Consider the following 17,124-nt stretch of genomic DNA (forward strand, 5'->3'; position numbering starts at 1 on the left):
TTAGGACCACTGCTTCCCAGGACAGAGTCCACTCCCCTCACCCCGCCCATAAGTCTGGCCTGAGTTCTTTGTTTCTAGATGGATACATTTACATTTAGCCATATTAAAACACATGTTGTTTGATTGTGCCCAGGTTACCAAGCAATGCAGCTCATGCTATATCAGTGACCTGTCCTCTTCATTATTTACCACTCCCGCAATTTTTGTGTCATCTGCAAACTTCATCAGTGATGATTTTGTTTTTTTCCAGTCATTAATAAAAATGTTAAATAGTGTAGGGCCAAGAGCCAATCCCTGCAGGATCCCGTTAGAAACACAACCATTCAATAATGATTCCCTGTCAATAATTACATTTTGAGATCTATCAGACAGTTTTAAATCAATTTAATGTGAGCTAAATTTTATGCTGTTCTAGAGTTTTAATCAAAATGTTGTGTGGTACCAAGACAAACACCTTACAGACGTCTAAATATATTACATCAACACTATTACCTTTATCAACCAAACATGTAATCTCATTAAAAAAATCAAATTAGTTTGACAGGATCTATTTTCCATAAACACATGTTGATTGATATTACTGTAATTATGTTACCCTATTTTAATTGTTTATTACTCAAGTCTCATATCAACCATTCCATTATCTTGCCTGGGATCGATATCAGACTGACAGGCTTATAATTATCTGAGTCATCCCATTTATCCTTTTTAGATATTGGCACAACATTGGCTTTCTTTGTGTCTTCTGGAACTTCCCCAGTGTTCCAAGACTTATTGAAAATCAATATTAATGATCCAGTGAGCTCCTACACCAGCTCTTTTATAACTTTTGGGTGCAAGTTGTCCGGACCTGCTGATTTTAAAATGTCTAACTTTAGTAGCTGCTGTTTAACACCCACGTGAGATACTAGTGGAATGGTATGATGATGCGTACAAACCCCACACTGAAGAGCAAGGTGTTAAGGAACACCTCTGGGCCCAGGCATCCCCCCACAACCACACCTACAAAGCCTGCACAAGCTGGAAGAGGGGCTTGAAACGGGAAGCAGAGCAGCTCAGAAGGAGGCAGGCAATGGAAGGGAGCAGACAGCTGCTCTGAGTTCTTGGGAGAAGTACAGCCCAAGAGCTCATTGCCAGAGACTTGAGCAAACCTACAAAAAAGAGGCAGAGGACTGATTGGGCAGGTCAGAGACTTTACTTGAGACTTTTTGATTTATACGGTGGGGAAAAGGAGACTTGTGTAGGAAGTGGTTGGGGGAGGGGCCTGATTAGCACCCCAAGATGCAGAGGGAAGCTGACCACCATTGGGCCCTGGACTGGAGCCCGGTGGAGAGGGCAGGCCCGTGCTCCCCTACCCATTCCAAAAAGACATGACAACAACAAGAGTCTTCTTCTTGGGGAAGAACCCAGCTGGAGAAGACCCTGACTGTTCGAGGGCCCAGACCCCCCAAAGTCCCCGTACTAAAGGGAAGGACTGGAAACCCTTGAAGGGGCACTGAAGGACAGGATGATATTTGCAACTGGGAGGTGACCTGCCACACCCGTTCCTGCTCACTAGGCAGCACTGTTGGTGATGTTCCACTTGTACAAATCCAAAGAGAGTTATCACCTTATAATGAGACTATATCATCTGTTTTTTCCAAATACTGAACAGAAATATTTGTTGAACACTTCTGCCTTTTCTGCATTGTTACTGATATTTCTACCATTTCCATCTGGGGAGGGACCGATACCACTGTCAGGATTCTTTTTGTTCCTACTATACTTTAAAAAACCTCCTTCTTATTTTCCTTAACTCTGCTAGCCACAGATTTCTCCCTTATCAATTTTCTACAGTTCCTAGCTTCTGATTTATATTGATTATTATCAGCTTCCTCTTTCTTCTATTTGTGATCTATCATTTTTTGTTATTTATAGCTGCCTTCACTTCCCCTGTAAACCATGTTGTTTTTTTAAACAATATGGCCTTCTTCCTCGATTGTGGCTTTTCAGGCATCTAGTAAAGTGTTTTTAAATAAGTCCCAATTATCATTCAAGTTTTTCCAATTAAATTCTTCCTCCCAGCTGATTTGGCTCATAACTGTTTTCAGCTTTGTGAAACTGGCTCTTTTAAAGCATTATATATATATATATAATATATATATATATATATATATATATAATAAAATTACTGGTCTGGACTATATTCTATATGCACATTTTAAATGTGACCATACTATGACCACTTGTACCTAGGCTACCATTACCTAATAGTTCTGTGACCAGTTCCTCTTTATCAAGATGAGGTCTAATATATAATTCCGCCATGTTGGATGCAATACTTTTGAGTTAGGAAATTGTCTTCTGTAATGTTCAGAAATTCCAGGATTGTTTTAGTACTGGCAGCATGAGACTTCCAGTTGTATGTTTCTCAGATGAAAGTCCCCTATGATCACACAGTTTTTCTCTCTACTACACATTAGAGATTGGTGCGTGGCAGCTGGTGGCTCCGAGTAGCAGCCTGGGTTGGTCAGCCGCACTCAGTTCCATTTGTAGCCCTTTCCTCAGGGCTCTGTTTATTCTTCACTGTACCAACAGAAAGGAAGCGTGGAGTAATAATGAAAGCAATGGTTGTGCTCTGGGCTGAGGCCACCTAGCCTCCAGTAGCTAAAGGGGCAGGACCTTCCGCAGTTCAGGGGGGGGTTCACCCTCTCAGAGCCTTCGAATACAGCCCCAAGAGAGTGTACTCTCAGCTCTCTCCTGGGCCCTGCCTCCCTCAGGGACCTGGGCCCTCATTTATAGCCTCAAGCTAGGAATCAGACCCAAGCCCTAGGTGCTGATCAGTTGGGTTACCTGATTCCCAGCACCTGCCTGAGCAGCTTCCCTCCATAACAGAGCTGGTTGCTCCTGTCCCCACCTCCAGGCCCTCAAAGGGGCAATCTGCCCTATTATAGAGCATGAGGAGCTAGTCATCCAGTACCCTAGTGTAGTGTTTTCCCCAGGAATTGAAATTAGGGGGGTATTCAAATTTACGGGGGGGGGAGGGCCAATAAGGGGTGAGACCGTGAGGGTGAAGGTGGGCTGTATGGCACCATAGTAAAAACTGAAAATGTTTCATGACTATTTTATTAGATTTAACTCATGTTTTAAAACCATCACACAAATTAAAGTTGGCTACTCAAGCCTTCTATGAAGCACTACCTCTACATCCTTCTTGGTTTCTTGTTATAATTTTGCACAACTCTGTTAATGAACTTCTTGAATGCAGTGTGTTCATCTTTGGTGGCTTCTCGTGTGTCTGGTACTTCCAGTCCTTCAATTGATATGCTCATTAGTTCATTCACATGATCAGGCAGAAGGCGACTTCTTTCAGAACACAAAATTCTATTCAATGAGGCAAAAGAAAGCTCAACTGTAGCTGTTGTGACTGGGAGTAGAAAGAGATGAATTCCTACTTCTTTCATCCCAGGAAACACAGCACAAAGATCGGGTCGAGCCACTAGTGAGGATAAAAAAGAAGTTGAAGTCAAATCTTCATTCATTCATCGTACAATATTCCACTTTGTGTTCAAATTCTCTATTCTGCCCTGAGCACATGGCAGCCCCATCGCTAGTAGTGCCTCACTCCAGTCAACGGTCGGTGTTTTATAGGACAGGGATCTGTAAAAGCTACGTAGAGGTTGAGTAGAATCTAGAAGTCGCTGTTGTAGATTTTTAAGAATCAAGTCTGTGTACTTTTTCAATTGTCTTAACAAACACTTCTTGTCCTCTTCACTTAAGGATTCAATATAAATGTCTTCATTAGTCAACTTCTGGACTGAAGTCTTTGCTTCTTCCAGTACTTTTTCAATGGATAGCTCTCTGATAAATCTTTGTCCAGCAATAGAAGCTACATTTGGATCAACTACTGTTGTAGCAGATGCCTGGATGGCATTGTTTAATGACCCAAGTGGTTTCAAGAGTAGACTTACAAGAGAGAGAATGGCAATAGTCTTCTCTGAACGTAGTAGCAAAAGTAATCCACCAGCCCCACTACTTAGATCCATCTCATCTTGGTAGATACTTTCCAAAGCCAGTAATAACGGCTGGAGTAATTATAAGACAAAAGCCAAGGATTGCTCATGAGAAAACCAGAGGGTTTTCCCAGGTTGGACTAATTTGAATTTCAGTCCCAGTGTATCTTCTATATTTTCCAAGATATTCAGTCTTTTTGGACTCTTGCTGAAAAAAGAATATAATGAAGATATTAAATTTATAGCTTTTTAAATGTCTTTTGAAGAGTCTGCAGCTCGTACTAGCGGTGGTTGAAGTAGATGGCCTCTGCAGTGTGTATAGGGGAGATTAGGGTTACATGTTTCTCTGCGCAAAGCTTGTACTCCACCATGTCTTCTAGAGAAGTTTGCAGCTCCATCAAATGCACAAGCAGCCATCTGTTTGGGGTCCAAATGACAAGCATTTAACTCTTCTAAGATGTGGGTTATCACAGATGCAGCCGATGTGTCTTCTATAACTTGACCATCTAGAAATGGATCTACTGGCCAATCACTGACATCAAGATAACGAACAAAATGACTTAATACTTGATGCCCATTTGCATCGGTGCATTCATCAGCCATATATGCACATTTTTTGAATGTGGTGAGAGAGTTCTTCACTTTTTCAACTGTGGAGTCTTTCACTGTTGCACCACATGCTTCTAGCCAGTCAGTTGGTTTCTTGCAGAACGGTAGTGAACATTTGCTGGTCTCATTTGGAACCAGTGTTCAACTTCAGGATGAACAAGTGACAATGCACTTAACACTGGCCTCCAGTTTGTAGTGTGTGGTATCTCTTGCTTAAATAGAAAGTATGATGCCACAGGCATGTTTGTTCGCATGAACTGTGTTGTGTCTCCAGCATTCTTAACAGCCTCATTAACACACACCGATGTTGTCCTTGGTCAGTGGAGACTAAGAATTCAGAGGTGCTTTCATAGAATATCAGGGTTGGAAGGGACCTCAGGAGGTCATCTAGTCCAACCCCTTGCTCAAAGCAGGACCAATCCCCAATTAAATCATCCCAGCCAGCGCTTTGTCAAGCCTCACCTTAAAAACATCTAACGAAGGAGATTCCACCACCTCCCTAAGTAACCCATTCCATTGCTTCACCACTCTCCTAGTTCTTTCCTAATATCCAACCTAAATCTCCCCCACTGCAACTTGAGATCATTACTCCTTGTTCTGTCATCTGCTACCGCTGAGAACAGTCTAGAGCCATCCTCTTTGGAACCCCCTTTCAGGTAGTTGAAAGTAGCTATCAAATCCCCCCTCATTCTTCTCTTCTGAAGACTAATCATCCCCAGGTCCCTCAGACTCTCCTCATAACTCATGTGTTCCAGTCCCCTAATCATTTTTGTTGCCCTCTGCTGGACTCTTTCCAATTTTTCCACATCCTTCTTGTAGTGCGGGCCCCAAAACTGGACACAGTTCTCCAGATGAGGACTCACCAGTGTCGAATAGAGGGGAACGATCACGTCCCTCGATCTGCTGGCAATGCCCCTACTTATACATCCCAAAATGCCATTGGCCTTCTTGGTAACAAGGGCACACTGTTGACTCATATCCAGCTTCTCGTCCACTGTAACCCCTAGGTCCTTTTCTGCAGAACTGCTGCCGAGCCATTCGGTCCCTAGTCTGTAGCGGTGCATGGGATTCTTCCGTCCTAAATGCAGGACTCTGCACTTGTCCTTGTTGAACCTCATCAGATTTCTTTTGGCCCAATCCTCCAATTTGTCTAGGTCCCTCTCATAGAATATGAATCATAGAATCATAGAATATCAGGGTTGGAAGGGACCCCAGAAGGTCATCTTGTCCAACCCCCTGCTCGAAGCAGGACCAATTCCCAGTTAAATCATCCCAGCCAGGGCTTTGTCAAGCCTGACCTTAAAAACCTCTAAGGAAGGAGATTCTACCACCTCCCTAGGTAACGCATTCCAGTGTTTCACCACCCTCTTAGTGAAAAAGTTTTTCCTAATATCCAATCTAAACCTCCCCCATTGCAACCTGAGACCATTTCTCCTCGTTCTGTCATCTGCTACCATTGAGAACAGTCTAGAGCCATCCTCTTTGGAACCCCCTTTCAGGTAGTTGAAAGCAGCTATCAAATCCCCCCTCATTCTTCTCTTCTGCAGACTAAACAATCCCAGCTCCCTCAGCCTCTCCTCACAAGTCATGTGCTCTAGACCCCTAATCATTTTTGTTGCCCTTCGCTGGACTCTCTCCAATTTATCCACATCCTTCTTGTAGTGTGGGGCCCAAAACTGGACACAGTACTCCAGATGAGGCCTCACCAGTGTCGAATAGAGGGGAACGATCACGTCCCTCGATCTGCTCGCTATGCCCCTACTTATACATCCCAAAATGCCATTGGCCTTCTTGGCAACAAGGGCACACTGCTGACTCATATCCAGCTTCTCGTCCACTGTCACCCCTAGGTCCTTTTCCGCAGAACTGCTGCCTAGCCATTCGGTCCCTAGTCTGTAGCGGTGCATTGGATTCTTCCATCCTAAGTGCAGGACTCTGCACTTATCCTTATTGAACCTCATCAGATTTCTTTTGGCCCAATCCTCCAATTTGTCTAGGTCCTTCTGTATCCTATCCCTCCCCTCCAGCGTATCTACCACTCCTCCCAGTTTAGTATCATCCGCAAATTTGCTGAGAGTGCAATCCACACCATCCTCCAGATCATTTATGAAGATATTGAACAAAACCGGCCCCAGGACCGACCCCTGGGGCACTCCACTTGACACCGGCTGCCAACTAGACATGGAGCCATTGATCACTACCCGTTGAGCCTGACAATCTAGCCAGCTTTCTACCCACCTTATAGTGCATTCATCCAGCCCATACTTCCTTAACTTGCTGACAAGAATACTGTGGGAGACCGTGTCAAAAGCTTTGCTAAAGTCAAGAAACAATACATCCACTGCTTTCCCTTCATCCACAGAACCAGTAATCTCATCATAAAAGGCGATTAGATTAGTCAGGCATGACCTTCCCTTGGTGAATCCATGCTGACTGTTCCTGATCACTTTCCTCTCATGTAAGTGCTTCAGGATTGATTCTTTGAGGACCTGCTCCATGATTTTTCCAGGGACTGAGGTGAGGCTGACTGGCCTGTAGTTCCCAGGATCCTCCTTCTTCCCTTTTTTAAAGATTGGCACTACATGAGCCTTTTTCCAGTCATCCGGGACTTCCCCCGTTCGCCACGAGTTTTCAAAGATAATGGCCAAGGGCTCTGCAATCACAGCTGCCAATTCCTTCAGCACTCTCGGATGTAACTCGTCCGGCCCCATGGACTTGTGCACGTCCAGCTTTTCTAAATAGTCCCTAACCACCTCTATCTCCACAGAGGGCTGGCCATCTCTTCCCCATTTTGTGATGCCCAGCGCAGCAGTCTGGGAGCTGACCTTGTTAGTGAAAACAGAGGCAAAAAAAGCATTGAGCACATTAGCTTTTTCCACATCCTCTGTCACTAGGTTGCCTCCCTCATTCAGTAAGGGGCCCACACTTCCATTGGCTTTCTTCTTGTTGCCAACATACCTGAAGAAACCCTTCTTGTTACTCTTGACATCTCTTGCTAGCTGCAGCTCCAGGTGCGATTTGGCCCTCCTGATATCTTTCCTACATGCCCGAGCAATATTTTTATACTCTTCCCTGGTCATATGTCCAACCTTCCACTTCTTGTAAGCTTCTTTTTTATGTTTAAGATCCGCTAGGATTTCACCATTAAGCCAAGCTGGTCGCCTGCCATATTTACTATTCTTTCGACTCATTGGGATGGTTTGTCCCTGTAACCTCAACAGGGATTCCTTGAAATACAGCCAGCTCTCCTGGACTCCCTTCCCCTTCATGTTAGTCCCCCAGGGGATCCTGGCCATCTGTTCCCTGAGGGAGTCGAAGTCTGCTTTCCTGAAGTTCAGGGTCCGTATCCTGCTGCTTACCTTTCTTCCCTGCATCAGGATCCTGAACTCAACCAACTCTGTATCCTATCCCTACCCTCCAGCGTATCTACCTCTCCTCCCAGTTTAGTGTCATCTGCAAACTTGCTGAGGGTGCAATCCACACCATCCTTCAGATCATTTATGAAGATATTGAACAAACAGGCCCCAGGACCGACCCTTGCGACACTCCACTTGATACCAGCTGCCAACTAGACATGGAGCCATTGATCACTACCCGTTGAGCCCGACAATCTAGCCAGCTTACTATCCACCTTATAGTCCATTCATCCAGCCCATACTTCTTTAACTTGCTGGCAAGAATACTGTGGGAGACCGTGTCAAAAGCTTTGCTAATGTCAAGGAACAACACGTCCACTGCTTTCCCTTCATCCACAGAGCCAGGTTATCTCATCATACAAGACAATTAGATTAGTCAGGCATGATTTGCCGTTGGTGAATCCATGCTGACTGTTCCTGATCACTTCCCTCTCCTCTAAGTGCTTCAGAATGGATTCCTTGAGGACCTGCTCCATGATTTTTCCAGGGACTGAGGTGGCCTGTAGTTCCCAGGATCCTCCTTCTTCCCTTTTTTAAAGATGGGCACTATATTAGCCTTTTTCCAGTCGTCCGGGACCTCCCCCGATCGCCATGAGTTTTCAAAGATAATGGCCAATGGCTCTGCAATCACATCCGCCAACTCCGTTAGCACTCTTGGATGCAACGCATCCGGCCCCATGGACTTGTGCACGTCCAGCTTTTCTAAATAGTCCCGAACCACTTCTTTCTCCACAGAGGGCTGGTCACCTCCTCCCCATGCTGTGCTGCCCAGTGCAGTAGTCTGGGAGCTGACCTTGTTCGTGAAGACAGAGGCAAAAAAAGCATTGAGTACATTAGCTTTTTCCACATCCTCTGTCACTAGGTTGCCTCCCTCATTCAGTAAGGGGCCCACACTTTCCTTGACTTTCTTCTTGTTGCTAACTTACCTGAAGAAACTCTTCTTGTTACTCTTACCATCTCTTGCTAGCTGCAACTCCAGGTGTGATTTGGCCTTCCTGATTTCACTCCTGCATCCCCGAGCAATATTTTTATACTCATTCCTGGTCATTTGTCCAATCTTCCACTTCTTGTAAGCTTCTTTTTTGTATTTAAAATCAGCAAGGATTTCACTGTTAAGCCAAGCTGGTTGCCTGCCATATTTACTATTCTTTCTACACATCGGGATGGTTTGTCCCTGTAACCTCAATAAGGATTCTTTAAAATACAGCCAGCTCTCCTGGACTCCTTTCCCCATCATGTTATTCTCCCAGGGGATCTTGCCCATCAGTTCCCTAAGGGAGTCAAAGTCTGCTTTTCTGAAGTCCAGGGTCCGTATTCTGCTGCTCTCCTTTCTTCCTTGTGTCAGGATCCTGAACTCGACCATCTCATGGTCACTGCCTCCCAGGTTCCCATCCACTTTTGCTTCCCCTACTAATTCTTCCCTGTTTGTGAGCAGCAGGTCAAGAAGAGCTCTGCCCCTAGTTGGTTCCTCCAGTACTTGCACCAGGAAATTGTCCCCTACATTTTCCAAAAACTTCCTGGATTGTCTTTGCACTGCTGTATTGCTCTCCCAACAGATATTAGGGTGATTGAAGTCCCCCATGAGAACCAGGGCCTGTGGTCTAGTAACTTCTGTTGGCTGCCTGAAGAAAGCCTCGTCCACCTCATCCCCCTGATCCGGTGGTCCATAGCAGATTCCCACTCCGACATCACCCTTGTTGCTCACACTTCTAAACTTAATCCAGAGACTCTCAGGTTTTTCTGCAGTTTCATATCTGAACTCTGAGCAGTCATACTGCTCTTTTACATAAAGTGAAACTCCCCCACCTTTTCTGCCCTGCTTGTCCTTCCTGGATAGTTTATATCCATCCATGACAGTACTCCAGTCATGTGAGTTATCCCACCAAGTCTCTGTTATTCCAATCACATCATAATTCCTTGACTTTGCCAGGACTTCCAGTTCTCCCTGCTTGTTTCCCAGGCTTCGTGCATTTGTGTATAGGCACTTGAGATAATCCGCTGATCGCCCCTCTTTCTCAGTATGAGGCAGGAGCCCTCCCCTCTCACGCCCTCCTGCTTGTGCTTCCTCCCGGTATCCCACTTCCCCACTTACCTCAGGGCTTTGCTCTCCTTCCCCCGGTGAACCTAGTTTAAAGCCCTCCTCACTCGGTTAGCCAGCCTGCTTGCGAACATGCTCTTCCCTCTCTTCATTGGTGGAGCCCATCTCTGCCTAGCACTCCTCCTTCTTGGAACACCATCCCATGGTCAAAGAATGCAAAGCCTTCTCTCCGACACCACCTGCGTAGCCATTCGTTGACTTCCACGATTCGACGGTCTCTACCCAGGCCTTTTCCTTCCACGTGGAGGATGGACGAGAACACCAGTTGCGCCTCAAACTCCTTTATCCTTCTTCCCAGAGCCACGTAGTCTGCAGTGATCCACTCAAGGTCATTCTTGGCAGTGTCACTGGTGCCCACGGGGAGAAGCAGGAAGGGGTAGCGATCCGAGGGCTTGATGAGTCTCGGCAGTCTCTCAGTCACATCGCGAATCATAGAATCATAGAATATCAGGGTTGGAAGGGACCTCAGGAGGTCATCTAGTCCAACCCCCTGCTCAAAGCAGGACCAATCCCCAATTAAATCATCCCAGCCAGGGCTTTGTCAAGCCTGACCTTAAAAACTTCTAAGGAAGGAGATTCTACCACCTCCCTAGGTAACACATTCCAGTGTTTCACCACCCTCTTGGTGAAAAAGTTTTTCCTAATATCTAACCTAAATCTCCCCCACTGCAACTTGAGACCATTACTCCTTGTCCTGTCATCTTCTACCACTGAGAATAGTCTAGAACCATCCTCTCTGGAACCACCTCTCAGGTAGTTGAAAGCAGCTATCAAATCCCCCCTCCTTCTTCTCTTCTGCAGACTAAACAATCCCAGTTCCCTCAGCCTCTCCTCATAAGTCATGTGTTCCAGACCCCTAATCATTTTTGTTGCCCTTTGCTGGACTCTCTCCAATTTATCCACATCCTTCTTGTAGCGTGGGGCCCAAAACTGGACACAGTACTCCAGATGAGGCCTCACCAATGTCGAATAGAGGGGAACGATCACGTCCCTCGATCTGCTGGCAATGCCCCTACTTATACATCCCAAAATGCCATTGGCCTTCTTGGCAACAAGGGCACACTGCTGACTCATATCCAGCTTCTCGTCCACTGTCACCCCTAGGTCCTTTTCCGCAGAACTGCTGCCTAGCCATTCGGTCCCTAGTCTGTAGCGGTGCATTGGGTTCTTCTGTCCTAAGTGCAGGACCCTGCACTTATCCTTGTTGAACCTCATCAGATTTCTTTTGGCCCAATCCTCCAATTTGTCTAGGTCCCTCTGTATCCTATCCCTGCCCTCCAGCGTATCTACCACTCCTCCTAGTTTAGTATCATCCGCAAATTTGCTGAGGGTGCAATCCACACCATCCTCCAGATCATTTATGAAGATACTGAACAAAACCGGCCCCAGGACCGACCCCTGGGGCACTCCACTTGACACCGGCTGCCAACTAGAGATGGAGCCATTGATCACTACCCGTTGAGCCCGACAATCTAGCCAACTTTCTACCCACCTTATAGTGTATTCATCCAGCCCATACTTCTTTAACTTGCTGACAAGAATACTGTGGGAGACCGTGTCAAAAGCTTTGCTAAAGTCAAGAAACAATACATCCACTGCTTTCCCTTCATCCACAGAACCAGTAATCTCATCATAGAAGGCGATTAGATTAGTCAGGCATGACCTTCCCTTGGTGAATCCATGCTGACTGTTCCTGATCACTTTCCTCTCATGTAGTGCTTCAGGATTGATTCTTTGAGGACCTGCTCCATGATTTTTCCGGGGACTGAGGTGAGGCTGACTGGCCTGTAGTTCCCAGGATCCTCCTTCTTCCCTTTTTTAAAGATTGGCACTACATTAGCCTTTTTCCAGTCATCCGGGACTTCCCCCGTTCGCCACGAGTTTTCAAAGATAATGGCCAATGGCTCTGCAATCACAGCCGCCAATTCCTTTAGCAGTCTCGGATGCAACTCGTCCGGTCCCATGGACTTGTGCACGTCCAGCTTTTCTAAATAGTCCCTAACCATCTCTTTCTCCACCGAGGGCTGGCCATCTACTCCCCATGCTGTGATGCCCAGCACAGCAGTCTGGGAGCTGACCTTGTTCGTGAAGACAGAGGCAAAAAAAGCATTGAGTACATTAGCTTTTTCCACATCCTCTGTCACTAGGTTGCCTCCCTCATTCAGTAAGGGGCCCACACTTTCCTTGGCTTTCTTCTTGTTGCCAACATACCTGAAGAAACCCTTCTTGTTACTCTTGACATCTCTTGCTAGCTGCAAGAATCTTAGCTCCTGGCAAGCAGCAGACTTCTCGGTTTTCCCGGTCGGGGCGGCAGATAGATGACTCAATCCCCCTGGGGAGAGAGTACCCGACCACCACCACCCGCCTCCTTCTCTTGGACAGGTGGTCGTGGAACCCCCAACCCTAGGACAGTGCATCTCATGCCTTCCAATCGGTGGAGTCTCCTTCTGCTCCCTTCCCTCAGACGTATCATCTGGTCCATTCTCCGCATTAGTATCTGTGGAGAGAACATGAAAACGGTTACTTACCTGTACCGGCGTTGCTGGTAAATGGACGTTCCCCTTTTTTCTTCTGGAGGTCACATGATGCCAAATTTCTTCACCGTCCTCCTGTCCCCGATGTGCAGCCTGCTCTGAATCTTCAGAACCTTGTGCCTTCACATGAGTTCACCTCCTACAAGGGGCAAGAAGGCACCTTGCTCGTTCCTCCAGCTGCTCACTGTTCACTCTGGCCACTGTTGTTCATTGTGCCACCGTTCACTCCATCTCTCTATTGCCAGTGGCCCTGCGCCATCACCTTCTGCTGCCACCTGCCACTGTGACCTCTGCAAGTTGGTCTCTTGAAGTTCCACCCAGCTCTCAGTGATTTCAGCTGAGCTCTCAGTGGGGGAACCTCACTGCTAGTGCAGACTGGGCCATCTCTTCCACAGAAACACTGTCCCACAGCAGGTCTAAGTGCTTAGACCTGATTATCAGTGATTTGAGCTGTAGTGGTCACTTAACAAAACAAAAGACTCTCTATGGAGCCTACTCAGATCTGTCTTTAAACAGTGGAGAGAGACAGGTCAAATAGTACTTGTGACTCAGTCAGACCATCAAGCAAAACACCTGTCCCCACCCTCTCTCCTTGATGCCCTCAATCAGCACAGGCTAAGTACAGTTCTAATGCCCTTTACTCAGACAATAAGAACAACAACATTTCATTACCCCCCCACACCCCATTCAAGTGATTTGTAACCCAACCCAAGCCAAAATCTAATCACTTGGGTAACACAGCTCTATTTGCTGGATACCTAGGTAGATTAGGTGTGAATGTAAATACAATCTGGTCCTGAAGCCTTTCCCCCCAGCCCCTAACTCATCACTAGCTGTCAGGGAGAGCTCATTTAGACTTTGCTTACAAATCATAATATGAAATTATTAGGTTGGCCAACATCACCGAAATGAATGCCCTGACGTTGTCCTAAAAAACAACAGCTGTATAAGGAAGCTAGTCTATGTTCATACTTTTCAAATCTATTATACTTTTTCAGATACACATTTTATCATACACTGTATATCCTTTTAAAGTGTGTATTAATGTTTCAATTTCAATTCAAATTTCCAAACAATCACTAAATTGGCAACACTGCATGTAACTAGTTCACACAACTTGGGTGGGGGGGGTGTTGGGAAATTCAGGGGGAGTGTACCCCCCCCAAGGGATGTAGGGAAATCCCTGCACTAGTGTGATTAGAGAGGCTGTAGCGGACACCAGCTAACACACATCTTGTGTTACCTGCTACGACATTGATCCATAAGCATTCAAGATAATTTTTTTCACGTTATCAATGATTCAGAAACAGGCAATCCCATTTTGGACATAGACTGCCCCTCCCACTCCATCCTTCCTAGACAGGTTGTACCCATGGATTCAGCACTCCAGGCCTGGGAATCGTCCCACCAGGCGTCAGGAACACCAACCAGACAATGTAGACTCACACATGAGCCGTTCCAACCCCCTGTTTGTTGCCCAGGCACCTAGCATTAGTGGCTAGGCAATGAAAGCCTTTCTTCTCGGAACAGCCTTATGTTCCTTGGTTCATTTTGTCCTCAGCAGCCCCCTTAGACAAAGCCCTGCAGCGAAGGACAGAGGGGCGCTGGGTCCTGCCTCGGAGGTGGGGGAGCTGGACTAGATGACCTCTCAAGGGCCCTTCCAGCCTGACATCGCTAGGCTGTGATGACCCCCCCTTTCCTGTTATGCCCGCCCCGCTGCAAGGGGCACAGAATGGGGGAAAGGGCTTCAGCGACAGGTCTCAGACCAGCGCCTGGTTTCCTCCCCGCAGCCTGTTACAGCAGCGTTCACACGAGTCCCAGAGCGGGCCGGGGACGGCAAATCCCATCCGGGAGAAGCCGCCCGAGCCCGGCCCCGGCAGAGTCCGTGAGCCTGGTGCCCAGGGCCGGACCCCGGCCAGGCACCGCCCCGCTCTCCCGCCCGGATTCCCCCGAGCCGAGCCGCGCCGCGCCGCGCCGCGCAGCCGGGCTCCGCCCTCCCTGCTCGCAGCGCCAGGCCGACGCCAGCTCCGGCCGTGGGGCCAACTGGGAAGCGGCGGAGGCAGCGCCGGGAAGGGTTAAGCCGGCCTCTGCGGCTGACTGACAGCGCTGGTGGCCAGTCCTGGCCGCGCAGAGGGGGGATTAACCCTGGCCTGGCCGGGGGGAGTTCCTGTCTCCAGGCCCGGCCGGGAAAGGAGCCGCCGCGTTCCTTTGTGCCGGGGGCCCTGCGCGCCCAGCCCCTGCGGAAAGCGGGGTAGGCGAGGGTCGGGGAGTGGGGCGGGGCTGGGGGGACAGGCCAGTGGGTGTTTGGGGAAGTTGAGGCAGGGTCTCTTTTACCTTTTGTATATTGTGGGTCACGCTCTCCCGTCACACAGGAAAATCCATATGAACTGTTTTGTTGCAGGTTCCCCAGTGTTTCCAAGAGGGGCACGAAGCAGGGAAGCAGGTTTGAGAACTGGAGCCTAGACCTTAACTGGGAAAAGGCCGAATCCCAAAACAGAGAGCGGTTGCAGAGCAGGCGGGCCAACAGCCCCTGCACCTCCAGGTCCAGGCTTTGCTGCAGCAGGTGGGGCCCACTAAAGAGAAAATGGAAAAGCGAGATCCCATGGAACCAGGACCGGGGAAGGAATCCGAGCAGGCTGCAGAAGATCCCGTGGTGGCACCCCCCATCTCAGTAACTCCCAGATGGTCCCGGATTAGACTACATCAGGTCAAGACGGAGCCACAAGAAGGGATGTCCCAGCGACGGCAGGTGCTGAAGGCCCGACAGACCTCTCCTGAAATTGTGTCAGCTCCAGACCCTGCCTTGGGAAACCCTAAACTGCCGGAGCTCACGCCAGAGGATGACATCGAGGTCTATCTGGCTTCCTTCGAGCGAGTGGCTGAAGCCTGCCACTGGCCCAGAAGAGAGTGGGTGACCCGACTCCTGCCCTCCCTCACTGGAAAAGCCCAACAGGCCATTAGCACCCTGGATGCCAGAGACGCCCAAGACTACGGGAAGGTGAAGGCAGCCATCCTGCGAGGCTGCAACATCAGCACGGAGATGCAGCGCCTTCACTTCAGGCAGTTCCGCTACCAGGAGGCCAAAGGGCCCCAAGAGGTCTGCAGCCGTCTGCGGGAACTCTCCCATCGATGGCTAAAGCCAGAGATCCGCACCAAGGAGCAGATCATGGAGCTGCTGATCCTGGAGCAGTTCCTGACCATCCTACCCGAGGAAATCCAGAGCTGGGTCTGGGTACGTCACCCAGAGACCTGCGCCCAGGCCGTGTCTTTGGCAGAGGATTTCCAGCTGGGACAGCGAGAGGCTGGAGTGTGGGAGCAGCAGGTGAGAGCAGGTTCAGGGGAATGTTCAGGGGGCTGCCTCCTTTGGGCTCTGCAGGGAATTTGACAGGGCAGGTTTGGGTGCTGGGTGATCACAGGAATTCTCAAGGCAGGACGTGAGTGGGGCTTGTTCTGTGTAATCCTGCTCTCAGCACTGGGGTCTGGGCTGTCTGGGGCTCAGGGCTCAACTAGGTCCCCACAGGGATTTCCAGAGCTCCCTGCTCTGCGACACTCTGCTCTACAGATCCTGGTGTTCTCTGGTCTGTCAATGGCACTGGCTCTTTAGTATGCAAAGTCACTCGGTACCCTTCAGCAGCTCTTCTTGGGGATGAGGGTGACAGCAGGACGTTCTCCTCAGCACTTGACCTGGTAGAGATGCCTCAGTAACACACTGCAAGCAGAACTGGTCACGGATTTAAAATGTGCTATTACAGAAGCATTTCTTGCTCGGGGCTAGATGCTGCTCACTTGGCATGTGAGCCAGGGAAGGGGCAGTTTCTAATCAAAATAAATGACCCCATCTGAAGCCTAAGGGCAGGTATCCAGCTTTGTCCAAAGGTTCAAAGGACGTTTTGTGTCCAGGGAATTGTCAAAGTTGGTGTCAACTGTGCCCAAGTTGCTGGAATGCCCAGGAGGGCATGGGGGAGCATGGGGGGCTCAGGACGGAGCGGACTTGGCCACTAAATACACATCACCATATGCACTTGCCATATGCTAATGACATGTAAATGCTAATTAGCTATCAGCATATAAGCACGCTGTAATCAGACCCTGGTAGAGAGGTCGAGGATGCAGGGCTCCCACTTGGACAGAACCCAGAATTTCTTCCCTCATTGTACCCCCTGGAGGAAGGGGTGTGGTACCTCCCTCTAGGGCCCTCCCCCAAGCTGTTGGTGGTGTCCGTAGGGCCCAGTGCTGAGGGAAATTGTCCACTGCTGAGAATTCCTGCACACCGGGGTGTCCCTCAGGACAGCTGTGGGTCTGTCACTCTGCAGATCACAGCTGTCTGGAAGCCCCCTAGACTTGCAGGCTGCGGAACGCCACGTGTCTGTCTTGTCCCCAGTGGCAGGGATGTACAGTACTGTGCAGTGTTCAGTACTGACCCTGACTGGCAGGGCTCCTCTTGGTTAGCCTCTTTGTCTCATCACTTTGGGGGT

General features: G+C 48.5%; 1 protein-coding gene across 1 annotated transcript in view; it reads left to right on the forward strand.

Moving 5' to 3' along the window:
* The window catches only part of LOC141976814 (uncharacterized), a 53,465-nt gene that overhangs the window by 16,697 nt on the left and 19,644 nt on the right, over positions 1-17,124 (forward strand). The window contains exons 4-5 of the mRNA XM_074937978.1: positions 14,440-14,534; positions 15,130-15,971. Coding sequence (XP_074794079.1) covers positions 14,440-14,534; positions 15,130-15,971 — 937 coding nt within the window. The remainder of the gene's footprint in view (positions 1-14,439; positions 14,535-15,129; positions 15,972-17,124) is intronic.

Source organism: Natator depressus, chromosome 23 (genome assembly GCF_965152275.1).
Source record: "Natator depressus isolate rNatDep1 chromosome 23, rNatDep2.hap1, whole genome shotgun sequence".
Classification (NCBI taxonomy): domain Eukaryota; kingdom Metazoa; phylum Chordata; order Testudines; family Cheloniidae; genus Natator; species Natator depressus.